The 18,816-nt window shown below is 31.6% G+C and overlaps 2 protein-coding genes across 2 annotated transcripts; both read left to right on the top strand.

The window, feature by feature from the left end:
• Nucleotides 1-3,061: 3,061 nt before the first annotated feature.
• LOC146933002 (2-oxoglutarate (2OG) and Fe(II)-dependent oxygenase superfamily protein) lies at nt 3,062-7,689 on the top strand. The gene is made up of 8 exons (XM_085704731.1): nt 3,062-3,223; nt 3,317-3,443; nt 3,530-3,605; nt 4,202-4,274; nt 4,383-4,478; nt 4,703-4,753; nt 5,596-5,958; nt 6,618-7,689. Exons 1-8 carry the CDS (start codon nt 3,134-3,136, stop codon nt 6,948-6,950), a joined length of 1,209 nt encoding a protein of 402 aa, XP_085560857.1. The 5' UTR covers nt 3,062-3,133; the 3' UTR covers nt 6,951-7,689.
• Nucleotides 7,690-16,279: 8,590 nt separating this feature from the next.
• Nucleotides 16,280-16,985, top strand: LOC146933001 (small ribosomal subunit protein eS17-like). The gene has a single exon (XM_085704729.1). It carries the CDS (start codon nt 16,375-16,377, stop codon nt 16,810-16,812), a length of 438 nt encoding a protein of 145 aa, XP_085560855.1. The 5' UTR covers nt 16,280-16,374; the 3' UTR covers nt 16,813-16,985.
• Nucleotides 16,986-18,816: the final 1,831 nt, after the last annotated feature.

Here is an 18,816-nt window from a genome sequence, read left to right as displayed (position 1 = left end):
AAAAAAAGGCTTCGGTTTGTTTTTTTTTAACTATAAATAAAGGAGAATTTTTTAATCACGTAATCACATATTTTGAACAGAAACTGAAACTCAAACCTTCTTTTGGTCTAAGCTTTTTCTTTCTTCAGGTTTGACAAACACCTATACTATTGTTTCTTTTACTTTTACTTATGCATAAATTTTTATTTTTATATATAATATAAAGGGAACTAACACCTACGAGTGAGTTTACTGATTTTTTTCCAGGTCCTTGAACTATTGTTGTTGGCATCCATTACAAACACCTACAAGTTTCAGGTGCTTGAACTAACACCTATACTATTGTTTCTGTTTCACATCCTTAAATTAACACCTATACTATTTTTTTTTCTCTTTTCGTTTCAACAGTAACGTTTTTATATTATTAATCACCTATATTATTATCACATATACTATTTTTTCAGGTCCTTTTCGTTTCAATATTATTAATCAGTAGCGTTTTGATTTTAATAATAATATTTCAGGTCCTAAAATATTATTATTTCACCAGTAGCGTTTTAATATTATTAATCACCTATACTATCATTTTATGATAACACCTATACTATTATTTCAAGTCCTTATTTCTAAATCAATCAATAGTATATATATAAAGTAAGGTTTGTTATGTCACGTGTCACTTCTACATTCATTCTCAATATTTTTATTATTTTTTCTATTTTTAAAAACCAAAATTTTATTTAACATAAATATCTCAACAACATTTTGATCTTATCCACTCAATATTTTCTTTAATTTTTTTTTGAATTTCTAATATTTTATGTAGGAGAAATATCTCAACAAACTACACATAATACTTTCAACAAAGTTTACACGTATGATCTTATTTTATGATTAAACGACTTCAATTTGTTTATTTGTTTTTAGGAAAAGAAATTTCAATTAGTTATTACCAATCTTTTAGCACTGTATCATTCAATTAGTTTTTATGTTTGAGGAAAAAAGGGTTCGATTAGTTTTTATTTTTGATAAAAAAAAAGGTTCAATTAGTTATTATGTTATCTTTTAGTAGCATATTCTAAAGCAAATGTTAATTATAAATAAATAATTTTTTGTTAATCACATATTTACATATTTTGAGCACAAGCAGAAACCCCAAACCTTCTTTTCATCTAACATTTTTCCTTTTTCAGGTTTGCCAAACACCAATTTTATTCCCTTTCAATCGATTTTTTTTCTCTCATACGCATGGGCCACGAAAGAAACCCATGACCACATGTTTAAAGGGACCCAAAACTCTTACCACTTGGACTAATTTATTATTGATTTTGTTACACTTTTTATTCTTGCATTGGACATTCATCTCATCATTTATATATATTTTTAAGATATTATTATAATTGTAAATTTAAATAAATTCAATCTAATATACTTACATGTGTATTCGTGCACACAAACTTATAAAACTTACTATTTAATATCTAACCCGGGCAATACCGGGTCTCTAAACTAGTAGTAAACTGTAGTAAAGACGTTGTCGTCATCTTTATCATTCATGAGCCACACAAATCACTAATATTGTCATTGAAATCTTTGTGGTGACAAATAGTATGGACTAGTATTTGTTTTCCCCTTTTCGGCTGTTACTTTAATTCCAACTACGGCCAGCTTTCATTACGTATTTTCTCAAACGGAAAAGATTCCATTAAGCATTCATTCGTTTCTCCCAAAACTTCTCGTGAACCTTACTTTCCAAGTTTTATTCTAGAAGAATCACATTCATAACTTAATTTCCAAGTTGAGTAAAAATAACAACACTTAGTTTCCAACCAGAAATGTTACGGATTATCCGGATTTATATTCTTTCCTTCGGTCCTACCCTTTACTTGGTTTTTAAACGCCTAACATAATTGACACAGATAACACATATTAAGGCCTAGACTAATGTTAAGATTGCGACATTTTTTTTGTCAAATAAATTAATGGTTAGTTTAAAAATTCATCCCTTAAAGTGAATAAGTAAATAATTTAAAGTTTAAACATCGTTTCTCCATACTGTAACATCTCTATCAAATGAGTTATATTCACGAGGATAAGATGAAACATTTTTAAAGTCTATAATAACGTTTTAGTAAAATTATCAAATCTTTGGTTAAGTTTTATTTTTCAATCATGGCTACCTTTAAGTGGAAACTTGATGATGCAATAGAGTTGAGTTCCTTTTCTTTTCTTAAAACAGACAAATGGAGGACTCTAGTTATAAGGAAGATGGACGCAAACGAAAGATACGTGGGAGGGGTTAGATCCTCTCCACTTATAATTTTCTTCATTTGTTTCATTTAAAGAGATAAATAACACAAGAAGTAAAAAATAATTAATGATGGTGGGAGCCACTTAATGATATGACCCACCACCTATTTTTTTGTATCTATCTTTTTTTAAATTGCATCTTCCATTTATTTTTATAAATGGAGAGAATCTTTACCCATGCTGGACTCGTTTACATTATGACAAAATCACTAGAAAACAAGGTGTTTACTCCCCCAAGTTCTTGACGATTTGAGAAGCAAACGAGTGAATATTATCAAACTCATTAAATATTCTCACAATATCAGTATAAAATAGGTTAAACTACACAAAAGATCCTTTAAATTTTTTAATTGGAACAAGTTGGTTTGTAAGTTTTTTCATACCACTTAGATTTTCATACCACTTAGATCTTTAAGTTATTTAATTGTTACAAGTTGGTTTTAATTTTTTTTGCACCATTTAGACCCTTTTGAATTTTATAATCCAAAATTTAAAAACACATTTCTGATTATAGAATCCAAATCGCACCAATATATATTATAAAATTCGAATTGTAGGAATTAAAATGAATAAGTATTTGGGAGGGCGAGAGAAAAAGAGTGGGGTATAAGAAATTCTCAAATATTGGTTCATATCAACTAACAAGGTCCATGTGAAATCCAGTCCAAAGGAAAGCAAAAAAAAAAAAAAAAGCACCAATAACAACATGATTTTTTTATTTTTAAGATTCCATTTTAATTCGTTGAAGTACAGTGCTTCAAAGGAAGAAACCACAAGACGAGTGCGTAAGTAGAAAGCAGAACATGTGTTGAATTTGAAGTTGAACCAAACACCACACAAAGACATGTCAGAAGTTGATTTTCAAACCCAAACTGAAACCCAACAACACCCACGTCTCTTCATTCCCAACTTCCTCTCCCCTCACGAATGCAAGGTTTGTTACTCTTTTCTCTCATTCTATATGTCACTGTCTTTGTTTATGTACCATTTTCCATTCTAATTGATATTGATTTTGATTTTGTTGAAGGAATTGGAATTCATACACAAATGTAGCAGCACCGTGGGTTACAGACCCAATGTCTTCTCCACCACGCTTTCTCATCTCATTGCAACTAATTCTTCTCATTTCATCATTCCTTTCATTCCCATCCGAGGTTACCTATCCAACACTTCAAAATTCCATCTTTTTTGTTTTTCAGAATACCCCTTTCATTTCTTTGTTTTGCAAATTTGATTACAGAAAGGTTGAAAGATAAATTAGAAGAGTTTTTCAAATGTGAATTTGAGCTTTTTATTGAATTCACTGGTTTAATCAGGTTAGTATCCTCATTTCAATGCCAATTTGGTTTTATGTAGTAAGATTTTGTATGGATTGATTTATGTGAGCTTATTTGAAAAAACTTTTATGGAAAACAGTTTTGCTAAGGATTATAAAATTAGTTATTTCAATACTCAATAATTTAGAGATTTTTTTAAAAAAAAAGCAGAAGCTGCTATGTGTTTGTTTACTAGAATGAGAATCACTTTAAAAAAAACTATATCAGAAAATGATTTTCTGAGAAGCTACTAAAAACAACTTCTAATTTGAAGCAGTTTTTAGATGGATGAAAACTTCTAAAGCTGCAAACGTTCATAAGCTGGTTTCAGCTTATTTTCATAATTTTTACAGGATAGCTTATAGAAACGGATTAAAATTTATAAGAAAATAATTTAACCTTATAGTTTATTGTATATTGTTATAGAAATAGCGTATACATAAACACTTATATTATAAAACATATACTATAAGCGCTTAATTAAACTGTTTATCTATTTTTTTTTACGAGAATTAAACTGTTTATCCAAACAAGGCTAATTGTTTTTACCACCTTGTTTAATGATGCTATATGTCATTATATCATGATTGAATCAGCTGGAGTAGAGGAGCAAGCATTGGATGGCATAGTGATGATAACAGGCCTTACCTCAAACAACGGCACTTTTCAGTCAGTGTTATTCTTCAGTTCAACTGTTTTTGGATATTAAATTCCTGTTATCTTATGATCTCTTGCTGACACTCAGCTTTTATCTTCCTTCTGGTAATACAATGAAAGGTAGTTTGTTATTTAAATACATATGGAAAGGATTTCAATGGTGGACTCTTTCACTTCCAAGATGGTGAACCGGCAACAATTATGCCCGCTGCTGGAGTGAGTTTTATCCTCTGATGATTTCCCCCCTGTTTTTTCAATGTAACTAAATCTACTTTAGCATTCCTATGAGTGATTGACGGCAGATTATGTTTTGTAAATTTCAATATTTAGTTATATGATGTGTTTGGTTATAATTCAAAGTTGGAAATGGACATTTTTTCACAGTTTTTATCTCTTTAAACCTGTTAACGGCTGATTTTCTAATTTATTTTCTTTCTCAGGATGTTGTGATGTACACGGCTGACGACAGGAACGTTCATTCCGTTGATGAGGTATAAATCAAATGCACCCCTTTCTTTCTTGTATTTACTTGGTGGCCACATCTATGTTGAAATTTGTTTGGCTCTTCTTTAAGCATTCTAAAAGAATGATTTATGACTTAACAAATGCAAGGGATACCTGATAGAGGGACCATGAATACAAAATACGTAGAGAGAATATATGGTTTTTATTCAAGAAATATGTAAGCACAAAAGTTGCTGTTGACACTGTCTCCTCACCTCAGGAATTTTGTCTTTGTCGTAATTCTTAGATAATGAAAAACATACATGGATGATTGGGCAAATATGAGTCGATACTATTAAGCAGAGAGGACTCCTCTTGGTTCATATTGGCCATATTTTACCCTTAGTGTGCTTGATATGATTAGAATATGCAGAACAGTATCACTTTAGCCCTTCTTTCCGGTCTCCTAGCATGTTGTTACTTTTAAGGCGTATTATTGTATAAGTAATACCAAACTTCAACAATCGCCAACTTTTATCACTTTAAGCGGGGTCAGCTACATAGATCAAACTTCAATTTACTTTTTTCTTTTGCAATGAGAAATCAATTTGCACTGTTAGATAAAAAATATTTAAAGATCATTGAACGTTACCATCTTTTAGAGCATAGCATTAAGCATAACCATCTTTTCTTAAACCCTCTCTGAACATGGTAGGTTTGTTATAGAATATATAACCATCTTGATTCCTGAGAGACGAGTTGTGTAAATTTAATTATCAAAAGATGATGATTTACACCTATTGATCACATCACACATGAATATGTAGGTTTGAGTCTGAAATATATGGCCATCTTAAACTTTTCTGATATGAAGCTATCCTTTGGACAGATAACTGATGGGGAAAGACTTACACTTGCTTTATGGTTCAGTCGTGACGGTTCTCATGATGAAGATACGAAACTTGTTTCTCTTCTTTCACAACACCTATTACATAAGAACATGGCTGGTTCATGCATACCCTTTCCTGCATCCAGTAATATGTACTGGTCTTCTCAGGACCAAGCTTCCAATGACCAGTTTGGTTTTAATATTTGTTGGGCCAGACTGCATGTTCTCGGATATGACATATATATTTCTCAAGACAGTAGCTCCGGCTCTGATGTCTCTGAATTAATGGCAAAGCCAGTGCGCTTGGTGAGAGGAAGTGAGTTGCTAGATCATGAATTTGTCAATATTTTGCATGCGCTTCAGGTATTTTAAGGAACGCTATGCAAATTATATTTTCTGTTAAAATTTAGAGATCAAGTGACCATGAACCTTTTTTTCTTTCCCACCGTTTACAAAAATAGGATTCAAGGTACTGAGTTTGAATCCTCTCAGGGACGGTTGCGAAAATGACAATTATTGTCACTTTAATTAATAAAAAATTCCCCCTTCCCCGATTTTTTGTTTTCTTATTTTTAAAAAAAAAAATAAAAAATAGGATTCAGAACGAGACTGGCTAGAATTGTAGTTTTCTAAATGGATACAAATCCTCTACAGTATTTTTTTTTTCTTTCAGGGTTTGGTAGAAGAATGAATTCGCTAAGATTAATAGAAAGAATAGTAGATTTAGTTACTAAAAGGCATATATGTGTAGATCACTCGGGTCACCCATCAACATTTGTTGGAATTCTTTCAATTTCATGTATGGACTATGGAGCATGCTTTCTAGTTGTGTTATTCATAAACCAAGGATATCCAAACCAGAGTGACCGAACCAAAAATCAAATAATTTTTTTCCCCACCGGGTTGGACAAGTTTTCGGCTCATATGTTGAAAATCAATCCAAACCAAAAAACTTTTTCCCCCACTTGATTGGCTATACAAAGATCTCTGCTATTTCTCTGATTCATGTTCTTTGGCTGCAGGTCGTCCAATTTTATTGTTGGAAAGGTTCTGCCTTGCAGACCAACATGTCAAATATAGATTCCAAGGTAGTAAAACTGTTGGATGTGCAAAGAGAGAAGATCAGCGGTATAAATTCTTTACTTCTGAATGATGTTAATTTCGCATCCAGAATTTTTTGTAGAAGGCCTTCCTATTCGGAAGGAAATGGATGCATTTGCTTTAATTGGACTGGAATCGTGGCGGCTATTGCTGCTTGGGAAGATTATGTGTTGAAGTTAAGCAAGCAAATTCATTTACAGTTGCCTTACTGGAGAATGCAAGAATCTTTATATAATGTACAAATAGATGCATAGTATCCATATCCGATGAGGAATCCCAAGACCACCTCTTCATGCACTGTCAAGAAACTCAAAGGTTCTGGTTTACATCTCTGCTCGGATTACATGTTCCAACACAGGTTAACTTATCTCAATGGATGATGAAATGGTTATCTAATTCTAATGCTCAAGCTACTCAACTCTTTAGTCTATCTCTATGGACCATTTGGAAAATGCGGAATGACGCAGTGTTCAACAAGCGACCACGTAATGTGGTGTGTGCCGCCCAAAATGTTTCTGCTATGGCTGATGGGTTTAACTTAGCTTGTAATCTGTTTTTTGAGTCTGATGGGATGCATGAAACCAGAAATGTTGTGATTGATACTTGGTTACCGGTGCAAGCGGGTTCTGTTAAGGTGAACATTGATGCTGGCTGTTTTAAAGATAACTACACTTGTTGGGGTTTAATCAGTAGGGACCATCAAGGTGTCGTTCAAGTTGCAGCCACCAAGAGCGAGAGGATCACATGTTCCCCAAATCTGGCTGAGGCGTTGGGATTGAGATGGTGTCTGCAATGGGTAAAGACTCAAAACCTCCAAAATGTGGTGATTGAGATGGATGCTGCTAATGTAGTCAACTGTATTATGGGGAAGCTAAACTGTGTTGAAATTGATTTTATCATTGTTGACTGTTTAGACATTTTGGTTAGTTTATTAAATGTAAGTGTTGTTGCTGTTAAAAGATGTAAGAACAAAGCTGCCCATGCTCTTGTAGGTGTAGCTAGAAGTGTACTCTCTCCAGTCCCATTTATAAGAAAATTTACAAAAAATTTTTTGGTCCTATTTATAAGAAAAAGTTGTGACTTTTAAGGTACATTTATTGTTTAAAAGACTTTTCTAGCCCTCATTTAATGTTGGTCTTTTCAATATTAGTGGGTATATTTAATACTTCACAAATTTTTATGAGGGTATATTTGTAAAAAACATTCAAAAAATTGTATCAACCAATGATTGTCTTGGTTTTAATGATTTTTGGTTTCTTTTCTTATATAAAGGACCGGAAAGCATAAAATAATCATGTGCACTTTTTTTCTCCACAAACGGTGTTTGGCTCTTATTAAATGTATTTTTAATTGCATTTTCATAGTAACTCACCGATAGAATCAAACCGCATAACATTGGTTTAGTTTGATTTGAGTCCATTTCTAAAAAAAGATTTAGTCAGTTTGGATAAAAATGAACCAAACCGAAGTTTTACATCTCTACTACAAAAAATAATAAGGAATGGTTCAAGAGTCTATATATAAATAAGCATATTCCAAAAAGGTGTTTCTTAATGGGAGCACGCCTACATTCCTCAAATTAATTGTTATCCTCTTGTCCCTAGGATGCATCTCAAGTGGTTGAGCTTGGACTCCTGAAAAAGTATGAAAAGGATGTTTAAATTTTGACCACCAACATTTGTTTTTATTCATTCTACCTTTCCAAAGCTATGATAAACTTATGTGTTAGTTCAGGTGTGTAATATATGTATACACACACGAAATTGTTTGGATCTACCCCCAACGTGCAGAATTTACGATTAATAGTGCAATTTTGTTTATGATAAATGAAGGAGTAAAAAATTTGAAGAGAAAATGTCATTTTAACAGTAAAAAAATCACCATTTTAGGCAATCAATAGGAGTTTGGACAAAAATTGTAACAAATGTGATAATTAAGAAAAAAAATTGATTTCAAAATAGTAAGACTATTTTTCGTGAGTATGATGAAATATGCGGACTATGTCATTAAGCCTTATATCAAAATAGTAATGTTATTGAGTAGCACAAATTATTCAAAATAATAAAGATAAGTAAAATTGTGACCTTATTTTAAGTAAAAAACCAATACCGAAGACACTAAATTAGCATCAAAGCACGTTTATTGAATGGCTCAAGAACACTTTTCTTTTTTGCAATCTTTCTGCAGAATATTGATTTGGCTTTGGTTGCAATACAAGGCAAAATGTAAGATTGTGTGTGTGTGTGTGTGGGGGGGGGGGGGGGGGGGGGGGGTGTTAATATCCAAGAGCTTGAGGAGCTGCTTCTTCTCATCGAAGAGGTAAATGAATCATCATCATCATACATTAGTGTCTCCTTTGTATTTATTTATTAAAGATGGTGCATGGTGTAAGTAAACAACATTTTGGACTGTTAAATTAGCTCAAACAATGGGAGTAAAACTTTAACACCTTATCAGTGGCAGAGCTTGTTCAATATTTTCGTGAAGGCCAAATATAACTGCCCTAAACTATCAGAATTATTTGCTTGCTGTAGCGGCTAGTTCTACTGATTTTGAGCTCCAACAATAGCGTTTGAACCCGGCTTTTGGCATTTTTACCCAAGAAACCAAAAAGCATTATATCTCCATCCAAGTACCCCCTACATTGCAAAATTATACTTCACCACCGCAAATATTCATTGCAATTAAGCAAACATAATGTATATAATACAATGCATACATGTACCTAAAATCTAATAAGAAAAGGAAGGTTTTGGGGTGGCCAGGGCCCCTCCCCTGTCACAACTAAGATCCGTCATTGACTCTTATTGTTGTCAATAAATGACAATTTTACAATTTCTAGCCCGTTTCTTCACTATAGGTCCAGTCAAGCAATGTTGAGGCATACATCAATGGACATGGCCATTGCTAGGAGCACATAATTGACAAAGAGAGGTAACCGTATCTAGTAAATGGTTAACAATAAAATCAACCTCATCATTGTTCTGAAAATTTGGTGGACTTCAAAATGTACTATTTGTCACGAAAAGCAGAAGACAACTGAGAAAAGGTCCAGAGTGAGATTGCAGCAACTGTAATATTGCACCTAAATTCGTGCCACGGGAATTAGAGAAACAAAGGCATTGCTTATTCATCTAGTGTTAATAACCCTTTAATTTATGATAAATCTAAGGAAACCTTAAGTTGCACACTTGCACTCCCCATCTCTCCTTCAAGCAGCATGGTCTTAAATTGGCCGAAAGCACGCTGACTTGAATAATGTTGTTAAAGCAAAGCTTCAAAAAGGAGTTTGCTTGTTTTTTTTTTTTTTACTGGAAAACATCTCATTCATTGCAATGAAGAAGTTCAGAAATTACAATAGATGAGACAACATGGACATTCCCAATCCATTCCTTAGTACCTATCTCACAACCTCCATGTGTTTTAAAACAAAAATCAGAGTCGTGGGGTTGTTCATTTAGGATCTTTGTTTTGTTATGATGGTGGCAAAAAAGAGGAATCTATGTAAACCATTTGTTCTTGAACTGCGACTTTTTTGGAAGCATTTAGACTCGTGAGCTACATTGGTTGATGATTTCTTTTGTTCTTCCAGTTGATGTATGCATGCATGTCATGCAATTTAGTGGTTCTTATTTGTCTAGAAGGTATATCCGTCATTGTTTTCAAGTGATCTGACAGTCTTGTCTTTTGATCATTTGGAAGGAGAGAAACTCACGTATCTTTTTCATGAAAGAATTATCTTTGGATCGTTTGTTAGGATTAGACTTCATTCTTAGTTGTGGTTGAAGACTCGTATCTTGTTTTGGATATTTTGGTGGTCTAACTCGGTTGTCTGTATGAATTGTGTCTGATTCACAAATGTTCTCTAGTGAAAATTGTGGAAAAAAAAATATGAACAATGTTATTTCAAGGTAGGTTTTCTAATTTTTTGAAAAAACATAGATGAACATATCACAACATATCATTGTCTAATGTCTACTTACCAATGTTATGTACTTCTTAAGGATTAAAGTCACTGCTCATAGTGTATGTGTCAATTGGTTGTGTTTAACTCAAATGCAAAGACTCTTTTGTTTCATCTTTTTTTTTTCCGCCGCATTTGTCAATGGTAGTTAGTTATTAAGATATATATTTTAATTTTATCTAATATTCGCAATATCAGGTTGTTGCTTTGGACTAATTAAGTGCCACCTGAAATATCTGGATTGCTTAATGAAACATACCTTTTTAACGTTGAGACAAAACAATTAGTACTAGCTATTAGGAATATCCTTGTTGATTCTTATATTATCGATGAGTTTAAGAAGGACAAACGTTCCAATGTACTTGCAAAGGTATAAATATAATAGATTTAAAATATAATGAATATACTTATATAAACTTATCTTAAGTAAAATCATGTTTAATACAACATTTTATTCGTGTGGCTACTATGATACAATATTTCTCAATGATATTGTTCACAAGTTTAAGGAGAAACTTGAACAAGACGATTCAATTGTAGTCAATCAGGTATACAATGTGTACTATGATTCATTAAATTTTTCCTTATTATACATGTTGCTTATCTAACTAATCAATTTTCACGAAGTTTTATATTGATTTGTAACCTAAGTTTGGAGGGGTAGCACGTGACACCGATCTTATTGGAGTTAACCTTATGAGGTTGGTTCTTCCACCAAGAGGAACTCTCATACTAGGAATGAAGTTGAAGACATGAACTTACTCATCAAGTTGCCAAAAAGCAATGTGAAATTTGAGAAGACTTAGGAAGGCTAATTAGAATATTTTGTTTCTAACAAAGAATTGTGTAGTTATTAAACTAATGACACGTTGTCAAAGTCATGATATTTTGTTAAACTTTTTTTTATTTATGTTTTATTTATGATTTGGATCTTTGTCGTATTACTTCGATATTGCGACCTTGATTGATTTAGTTAATCAATTTATTTTTATATTTTATGCGGTTTGTAATATTATCTACATCTCATTTTCACTTAATATTTTTTATTGTTGTAATTGGTTTCACCTCCATTTGATGTTTTTGTTTATCATTTAATATTAGTAGATTTATAGAAGAAAACTTATGATTGTCTTTATAAAATTGACATTATCGTGTAGTATATGTCATTTTTAGACAGATCATATACAAATTGATAATACTCAATTTGTATGTCATTTGTGTCACAATTATTAAGATGTAGTAGTTGTAAAGATAGATTTGAGGATGTGATACTTTGTGATTTAACATGATTTTTCACTATTGCATTGATATGCTATGTATTGGGAGATGGTGAGTATTGTAACCAAATTGAATTAATTGATTCCACGTTAGATGTTTTTGATAAATAAATTAGTTCTCCTAGATATTAACCACATACATATGTCATCAAGATGTTCATTATTAGGTTATTGTTTCATAAAGTTAACATAAGTAGTCAGCAATAGGTGTCAACATAAGGCTCATTTTCAGTTTATCATGTAATTAAATAAAATTATATTTTAGCGAATTTTAAGCAATATCATAATCAAATGGTTGATATCAATGAATGCCATAACTTTTACCCCAATCAATCACCCGACTTTAATATTTTATCACAAAAAATACCACTAATAGAAAACATTCAAAATTAAATGTATTATAATCACAAACAAGTGTTAACACAAGACTCGTTTTTTTTTTATAAAACAATTAAAAAATTAACATTTATTGAGTATTTAGATAATACCACAAACAAATAGTTGATATCACATAATCTCCAACTAATATAAATACACATAACCTTACAAATCATTCGAGTGTTTTAATTGTTGTTTATTTTTATTTATAATTTAGAAATAATTTGTGTTTTAATACAAAAAAAAAAAAAGTTGTACGCTTCTTTTTTTTTGTGAAAAAAAAATGTTTTGGGTTCATATGTCAACAAAATTGCAATAGCCACACGTTTGTATGTTTCGTGCCATGTGAGTAGTAATATTGAAATCTACCCAAAAAAACACAGTAAAACACAGTATAATAAAATTTAGAGAAAAAAAACAGGTGACCTGCTACAACCAGTCAATTGATGAGGTCTAACAATGGACCCTAATATTGAGGGACATATTAGGAGCATCTGTTTTAATCTACAATTATTTAGTAATGTTTAAATAAATTTTGTAAGGAAGTACATCAATCAATGTCTTGTACAAATGGGCACTTTTATTAATGCTAAACTCTTAACTGGAGACATATAATATGAACATTTGGATGGTTTCATCTCATCCAACTCTTATGAGTTTTGGACGGATTACCATAACTGATGAACAATGGTAACAAACGACATGCTCACACTTAGCAATTGAATCAACACTGCTACGATTAGCAGATCTCTGGCACATGACACAATTCATCTCACCTTTGTTCTTTATGCCATAAAACCTTTCTATCAGATGTTGTTCGGCCTTGAAACGTTCCACTTCGGAAGCATCACAAAGAAACTGGTGAGGTCGAAAGGAAGGTAACCTATGGAATTCAAAGAACCTTTCATACATAACGTTGTTCTCGACAAGAATCACTCTTTTTTTCTCATCTTTAATCTTGATCTTTTGAGCATCTCTCAAACAAAATTTGTAGTATCTGAGTTCGTAGAGGGAAAGAGGGATTTTGATCATGTTAGTGTTTGCGTTTGCGTCTGCCATGGTTTTCGTTTTTACGACTGTGAGTTTGAAGGTTGAAGGTTTCTATCTTGATCAAACCCTAACCTTGTACTTAAAGAGTGGTTTTCGTGTTCATGGAAGTGATTATGTTAAATGTGATGTTTAGGTTAAGTTATGGTTTGTTTGTGAATTTTTTGACGAATGGGTAATAATCATGAAGGTTGTGTTTTGATGAATTGGATTATATAATTGTGTTGGTGAAATTCATATTGTGGTGTGGGATTGAATTGGTTAAAAAGTCGTTTTAAGTGATTAAATGAATTAAGCTATGTTGTGATATGTTGAACTAAATTGTTTTGAAGTTAATTGATAGAGTATAAGTGGTTTAAGTGTTTGGGATGAATTTGGCGCGATTTGTCTGGTGTTTTGCGCGAAAAACAAAAAATTGCAGAATTTCCCTCTTGATGGTCGCACTAGTGAAACCGTTGAGAGAGGGAGAGTGTAATGAGTGTTTAGTCACGGTAATTAGGTGAAACTAAAGACAAAAAAATTATATTAGAATTATTCAAACAAATAAAATATATTGTTGTGTGTTGCAAGATTTTCACATTGACATTAACTTAACTAGCCCATGACCCAAGAGTTGTATGTTTGCGTGAGTTTTTGTGTAACACATCAAGAACATAAAGATGTTTGCACTATTAGTCTAAATAATTTATATTGATTAGTCATTTAATAAAATTTATATAATTTAAAGTTTCATTAATCATTAAAAGTAATTATTATTTAGGATTCATTATATATGGTTTTTAGCACTGTGAAGTTGATTATCAACCTAGTAATTTTTTGCAACGATGTTGTTGTGCATGATTCACAAATATTCTTCATTGAAAATTGTGAAAGGAAACTGAACAATGTTTTTTTAAGGTATATTTTTCTATTTTTTAAAAAACATAGATAAATATATCACCTCATATTATTGCTTGCTTAACTTTTTAATTACTCCCTCCGGTCACTATTATAAGCAAATTTCTACTTTTTAGATTCATTCAATAAATGATGTATGTGGTTTACAATGTAGTCCACATACATCATTTATTGAATGAACCTAAAAAGTCAAAATTTGCTTATAATAGTGACCGGAGGGAGTATGTATCATAAATTTTCTATTCCTAATTAAATGCAAATTTGACTTTTTAGGTTAATTCAATTAATTATGTATATGGTCCATATTATGAACCACATACATCATTAATTGAATAAACCTAAAAAATTAAATTTGGTTATAATTAGGAACGGAGGGAGTACAACTTAAGAATTAAATTCGTTGATCATAATGATTGTGTCAACTTTGTTGAATTTGTCCCAAATGCAGAAAATATTTTATTTTATCTTCTTTTTTCCCTTCACCGTTAATACATTTATCAATGGTAGTTTTTTTTTTTGAGCAATTTTATCAATGGTAGTTAGTTATTAAGATATATATATATATTTTAATTTTATCTAATATTTGCAATGTCAAATTGTTGTTTTGATTAAACATACATTTGTAAGGTCGATGAAAAACAATTTTTTAGTACTAAATTTGAACAAGTATTCATTTTTAGGAATATATATGTGCTTATTCTTATATCATCAATGGAATAAGAAGGACAAACATTCCAATGTACTTATAAAGATATAAATATAATTTATTTAAAATATAATGAGTATACTTATATAATCATATCTTAAGTAAACATATCTTCAGTAAAACCATGCTTAATATAATTTTTTATTCATGTGGCTAATATGATACAATATTTCTTAATGATACTTGTTCACAAGTTTAAGGAGAAACTTAAACTAAACGATTAAGTTGTACACAATCAGATATACAATGTGTACTATAATTTATTAAAGTTTTTTTTTTAAGGTATAACTCATTAATTTTGTTCTTATTATGCATGTTGTGTACTTTTTTCCCATAAGATAGTCACATAAAATAATACAAAAATGTTACAAAAATATAGAGAACAATACAACACAAAAACATAAAGAAGAATACAATACAAAAACATAAAGCACCTCCTTAAACAAACTTTGATTAAATCTAGAAAAAAATTATGATTAAATAAAAGGCTTAATAACAGTTTTGGCCCCCTAAGTATTAGGAAGTTGCGATTTTGGCCCATAACAAAATAAAATACAATCCAGCCCCTCAAGTACAGCCTCTTTTGCAGTTTTGGCCCCCTAGACCAATTTTGACCAATTCAACGCTGACGTAGAAGCCAAGTGTGTAATTTTTTTATTTAAAAATAAATTAAAATGCCAAATGTGTAATGCTTTAATTAAAAAAAATAAAAAAAAGTTATTTTTATTTACTGATGTATTAACACATCCTTAAATGTACGTATTTCTGCAAAAGTGTTTTACATTGACGATGTATATAAATCTTTATATAATTAATTTATTTCACTGAAAAATCAAACACACCCCATATAATGTACGCAAACATAAACATTTGGTCGAGAAAAAATTAATTTAAAAGACTAAACCTTGAAAAAAAATTTGAAAAGACTAAGCCGTAGCCAAAGTTGCCAAACATAAATATTTCAATACATTTCATTTGTCATTTATTATTGATCAAATAATAAAACGTGTCCAATATATACAAATATCAAATGTTTTAAATTTTGAAACTTTTAAGCAATTTGACAAAACTTACTATTGCTTTTTGGATCTTTGGTCTTGCAGGGTGTGTGATTTACTTTTTTAGAGAAAAGAAAAAACGTTCTTCATCTATTAAAACGAACCGTATTTAGGTAGTAGTTTATATTTTCGGGGGTAGGAGTATAATTAGGGGAGTATAAATAAAACTTTTCCTCCTTGCTTCATATTCTCTAAAACCAATGCTATTGCTTGGCCCATTATAAAAAGCCCAATATATTTTCTGCAATACATTTATCTTCTTCTGAAACTCCATCCCTCAAAACCCTAAACCAACCTGCATCTCTCTGTCCCTTTCCGCCGCTGCAGAGTCACCAATTCCGATCTGCAACCATGGGTCGAGTCCGAACCAAAACCGTGAAGAAATCATCTCGTCAAGTCATTGAGCGTTATTACTCCAAGATGACACTCGATTTCCACACCAACAAGAAGATCCTTGAAGAAGTTGCTTTGATTCCATCAAAGCGTCTTCGCAACAAGATTGCTGGTTTTTCCACTCACCTTATGAAACGTATTCAGAAGGGACCTGTTCGTGGAATTTCATTGAAGCTGCAAGAGGAGGAGCGTGAGCGTCGTATGGACTTCGTTCCTGATGTTTCTGCTATTAGGACTGATCATATTGAGGTTGATAAGGAAACCCTAGACATGCTTGCTGCTCTTGGTATGTCCGAGATTCCCGGTGTTGTTCAGGTTGACCCTGTTCCTGTTCAGCAGATCCCATTCGGTCGTGGTGCTGGTGCTGCTGGTGGTGGTGCTGGAAGGAGGTTTTAATTTGTTTATGTTTTGGATTAAATTTTGTCATGTTAAGACTTTTAGATTTGATTTACTTTTGAAAAATGTTATGTTCTGTTATGATTAAGCTATTGTAATGGAATTTATCTTTTTGAATGATTTTGTTAATTCATACGGTATCGTATGAATGATGATATTGTTATGTTGTTGGATTTATTTGTGTATTGATTTTGTTTATCGGGTAGGATTTAGGCCTTCTATGTTCATGTTTAGTATCCGTAAGGATTTTGTCTTTCTATCCTTAGTGTTCGAAAATGGTCTGCTCAGAAATAAAATCAAATTTAGTCTGAAGATTCAATTTGATCTCTGGTCATTTTTCTCCGCCTAATTTAGTCCCAACAAAAAATAAACTGCATTAGTTCATGTTATTATTATCACACGGAGGACAAATTACTCCCTGGGTGCTGATTTGTTACGTTAGAGTAAATTGTGAAGGATGGGTCTTCACTCAAATTTATTTTGATCATGAATTTAGTCTTGAAATTGTAAGAAATTGCACGCCAGATTTGTTATGCCGTCTGTGTATGAATTTGTGATGGATGGAAGAATTCTTCGCCAGTGTTCTTTAAAAGGGATATTATGGTTGCCCTTTTTTGAGTTTTTCAAATTGTTCATTCGTATGGTTAAGTTTAGCTTTCTTAAGTTTAATATGTAGATAAATTCAACTTATCAATGGTTTGTACAATAATGAGTGTAGTAAACAAATTTGAAGCTTTCATGTTGAAGCACACATTTGTTTTTATAATTGTCTATTTCGTCAGAGTTTTTGTTCTTAGGGTTAGTTTAAGGGCGAGTAATTTGTGTTTTTTCCTTGTCAAGCCTGCAGTTGAGATTTGAAAGTGGATTAATATGATAAGTGGCTTTGAGTGTAATCTTGTTTTGGATTTAATATTCCAAGTCTTCGGCTTTGAGTGTAATCTTGTTTTGGATTTAATATTCCAAGTCTTCAATTGAATTTTGAAAGTGCAATGATATGAGAAATGGCTTGTAGTGTAATGTTGTTTTGGATTTAATATTTTAAGGGTTTGATTGTACAGAAGTTGTTGCTATTTTCGTTTTTGCAGTTATTGTATTTGTATTAAGGTTGTGCAGGGGTTTTGCCCTGCGGTGGCAAACTGGCAATGCTTGGTTTCCTAGAGTGGTAATAAATAACCAGTCCCCTTAACCTTCATAAGTCCTCCCACTCTCTCGTGTCTCTTAACTTTCAAGGTTTTTGATGGTCAGAATTTGATAAGAAAGTTGGGTGAAAATATGATACCATATATACAAATGATAATGTCATGTGATGTGATTAGTTTATCATATGTTAATGATGGTTAAATCCTCATTTATGACATGATATTGTAGTTCACTACATTCCATTTCTTTTTATTTTGGCTATCAAAAGAGCCTTAAAGGTTGACCCTGTCTTCAATTTAGTCCTAGTTCCTAAACTATAAAAATATTATACGAAATTTGTCAATTAGGCCGCAAAGTATATGAAAATCCATCAATTTAGTGTCCAAAATCTTAATATAATAGATTAAATTGATTGATTTCATATACTTTAGGAACTATTTTGTATATTTTTATTTGGAGAAATGATATTTTTACAACCTTTGATACAACTTTTGGACAACTTTCTCACACTCACATTGTGTTCTTATTTTTTCTCTCCTTTTTTTTTTATTGTTTTTGATCAATACTGTTTTATATGTAGCGACTAATTGGTGAGAGGTTGATAGTTAGGGACTTAATTGATGGTATGAGTATCAAAGTCCATATCACCATGGAAGCCTTTGAAGAACCCTCTTTAGGTTCCAAATAATACGCCTATATTATCAAAGGAAAATAACCAAACGGTTAGTACTTAATAGCACAATCTCCCATCCTTTTCTCCTTCACCGCCAGTTTTTCCATCAGGGAGTAGTAGAAATAAAAGCATGACATTATTGATGAAGAGGAGGAAATGGCTAATTGCTTGATCTTTTATAGCTGACGGAT

This window comes from Medicago sativa, chromosome 4, assembly GCF_051527215.1.
Source record: "Medicago sativa cultivar Bolivia chromosome 4, Bolivia_mono, whole genome shotgun sequence".
In the NCBI taxonomy this organism is placed as follows: Eukaryota; Viridiplantae; Streptophyta; class Magnoliopsida; order Fabales; family Fabaceae; genus Medicago; species Medicago sativa.
This window is presented reverse-complemented; position numbering and strand designations above follow the sequence as displayed.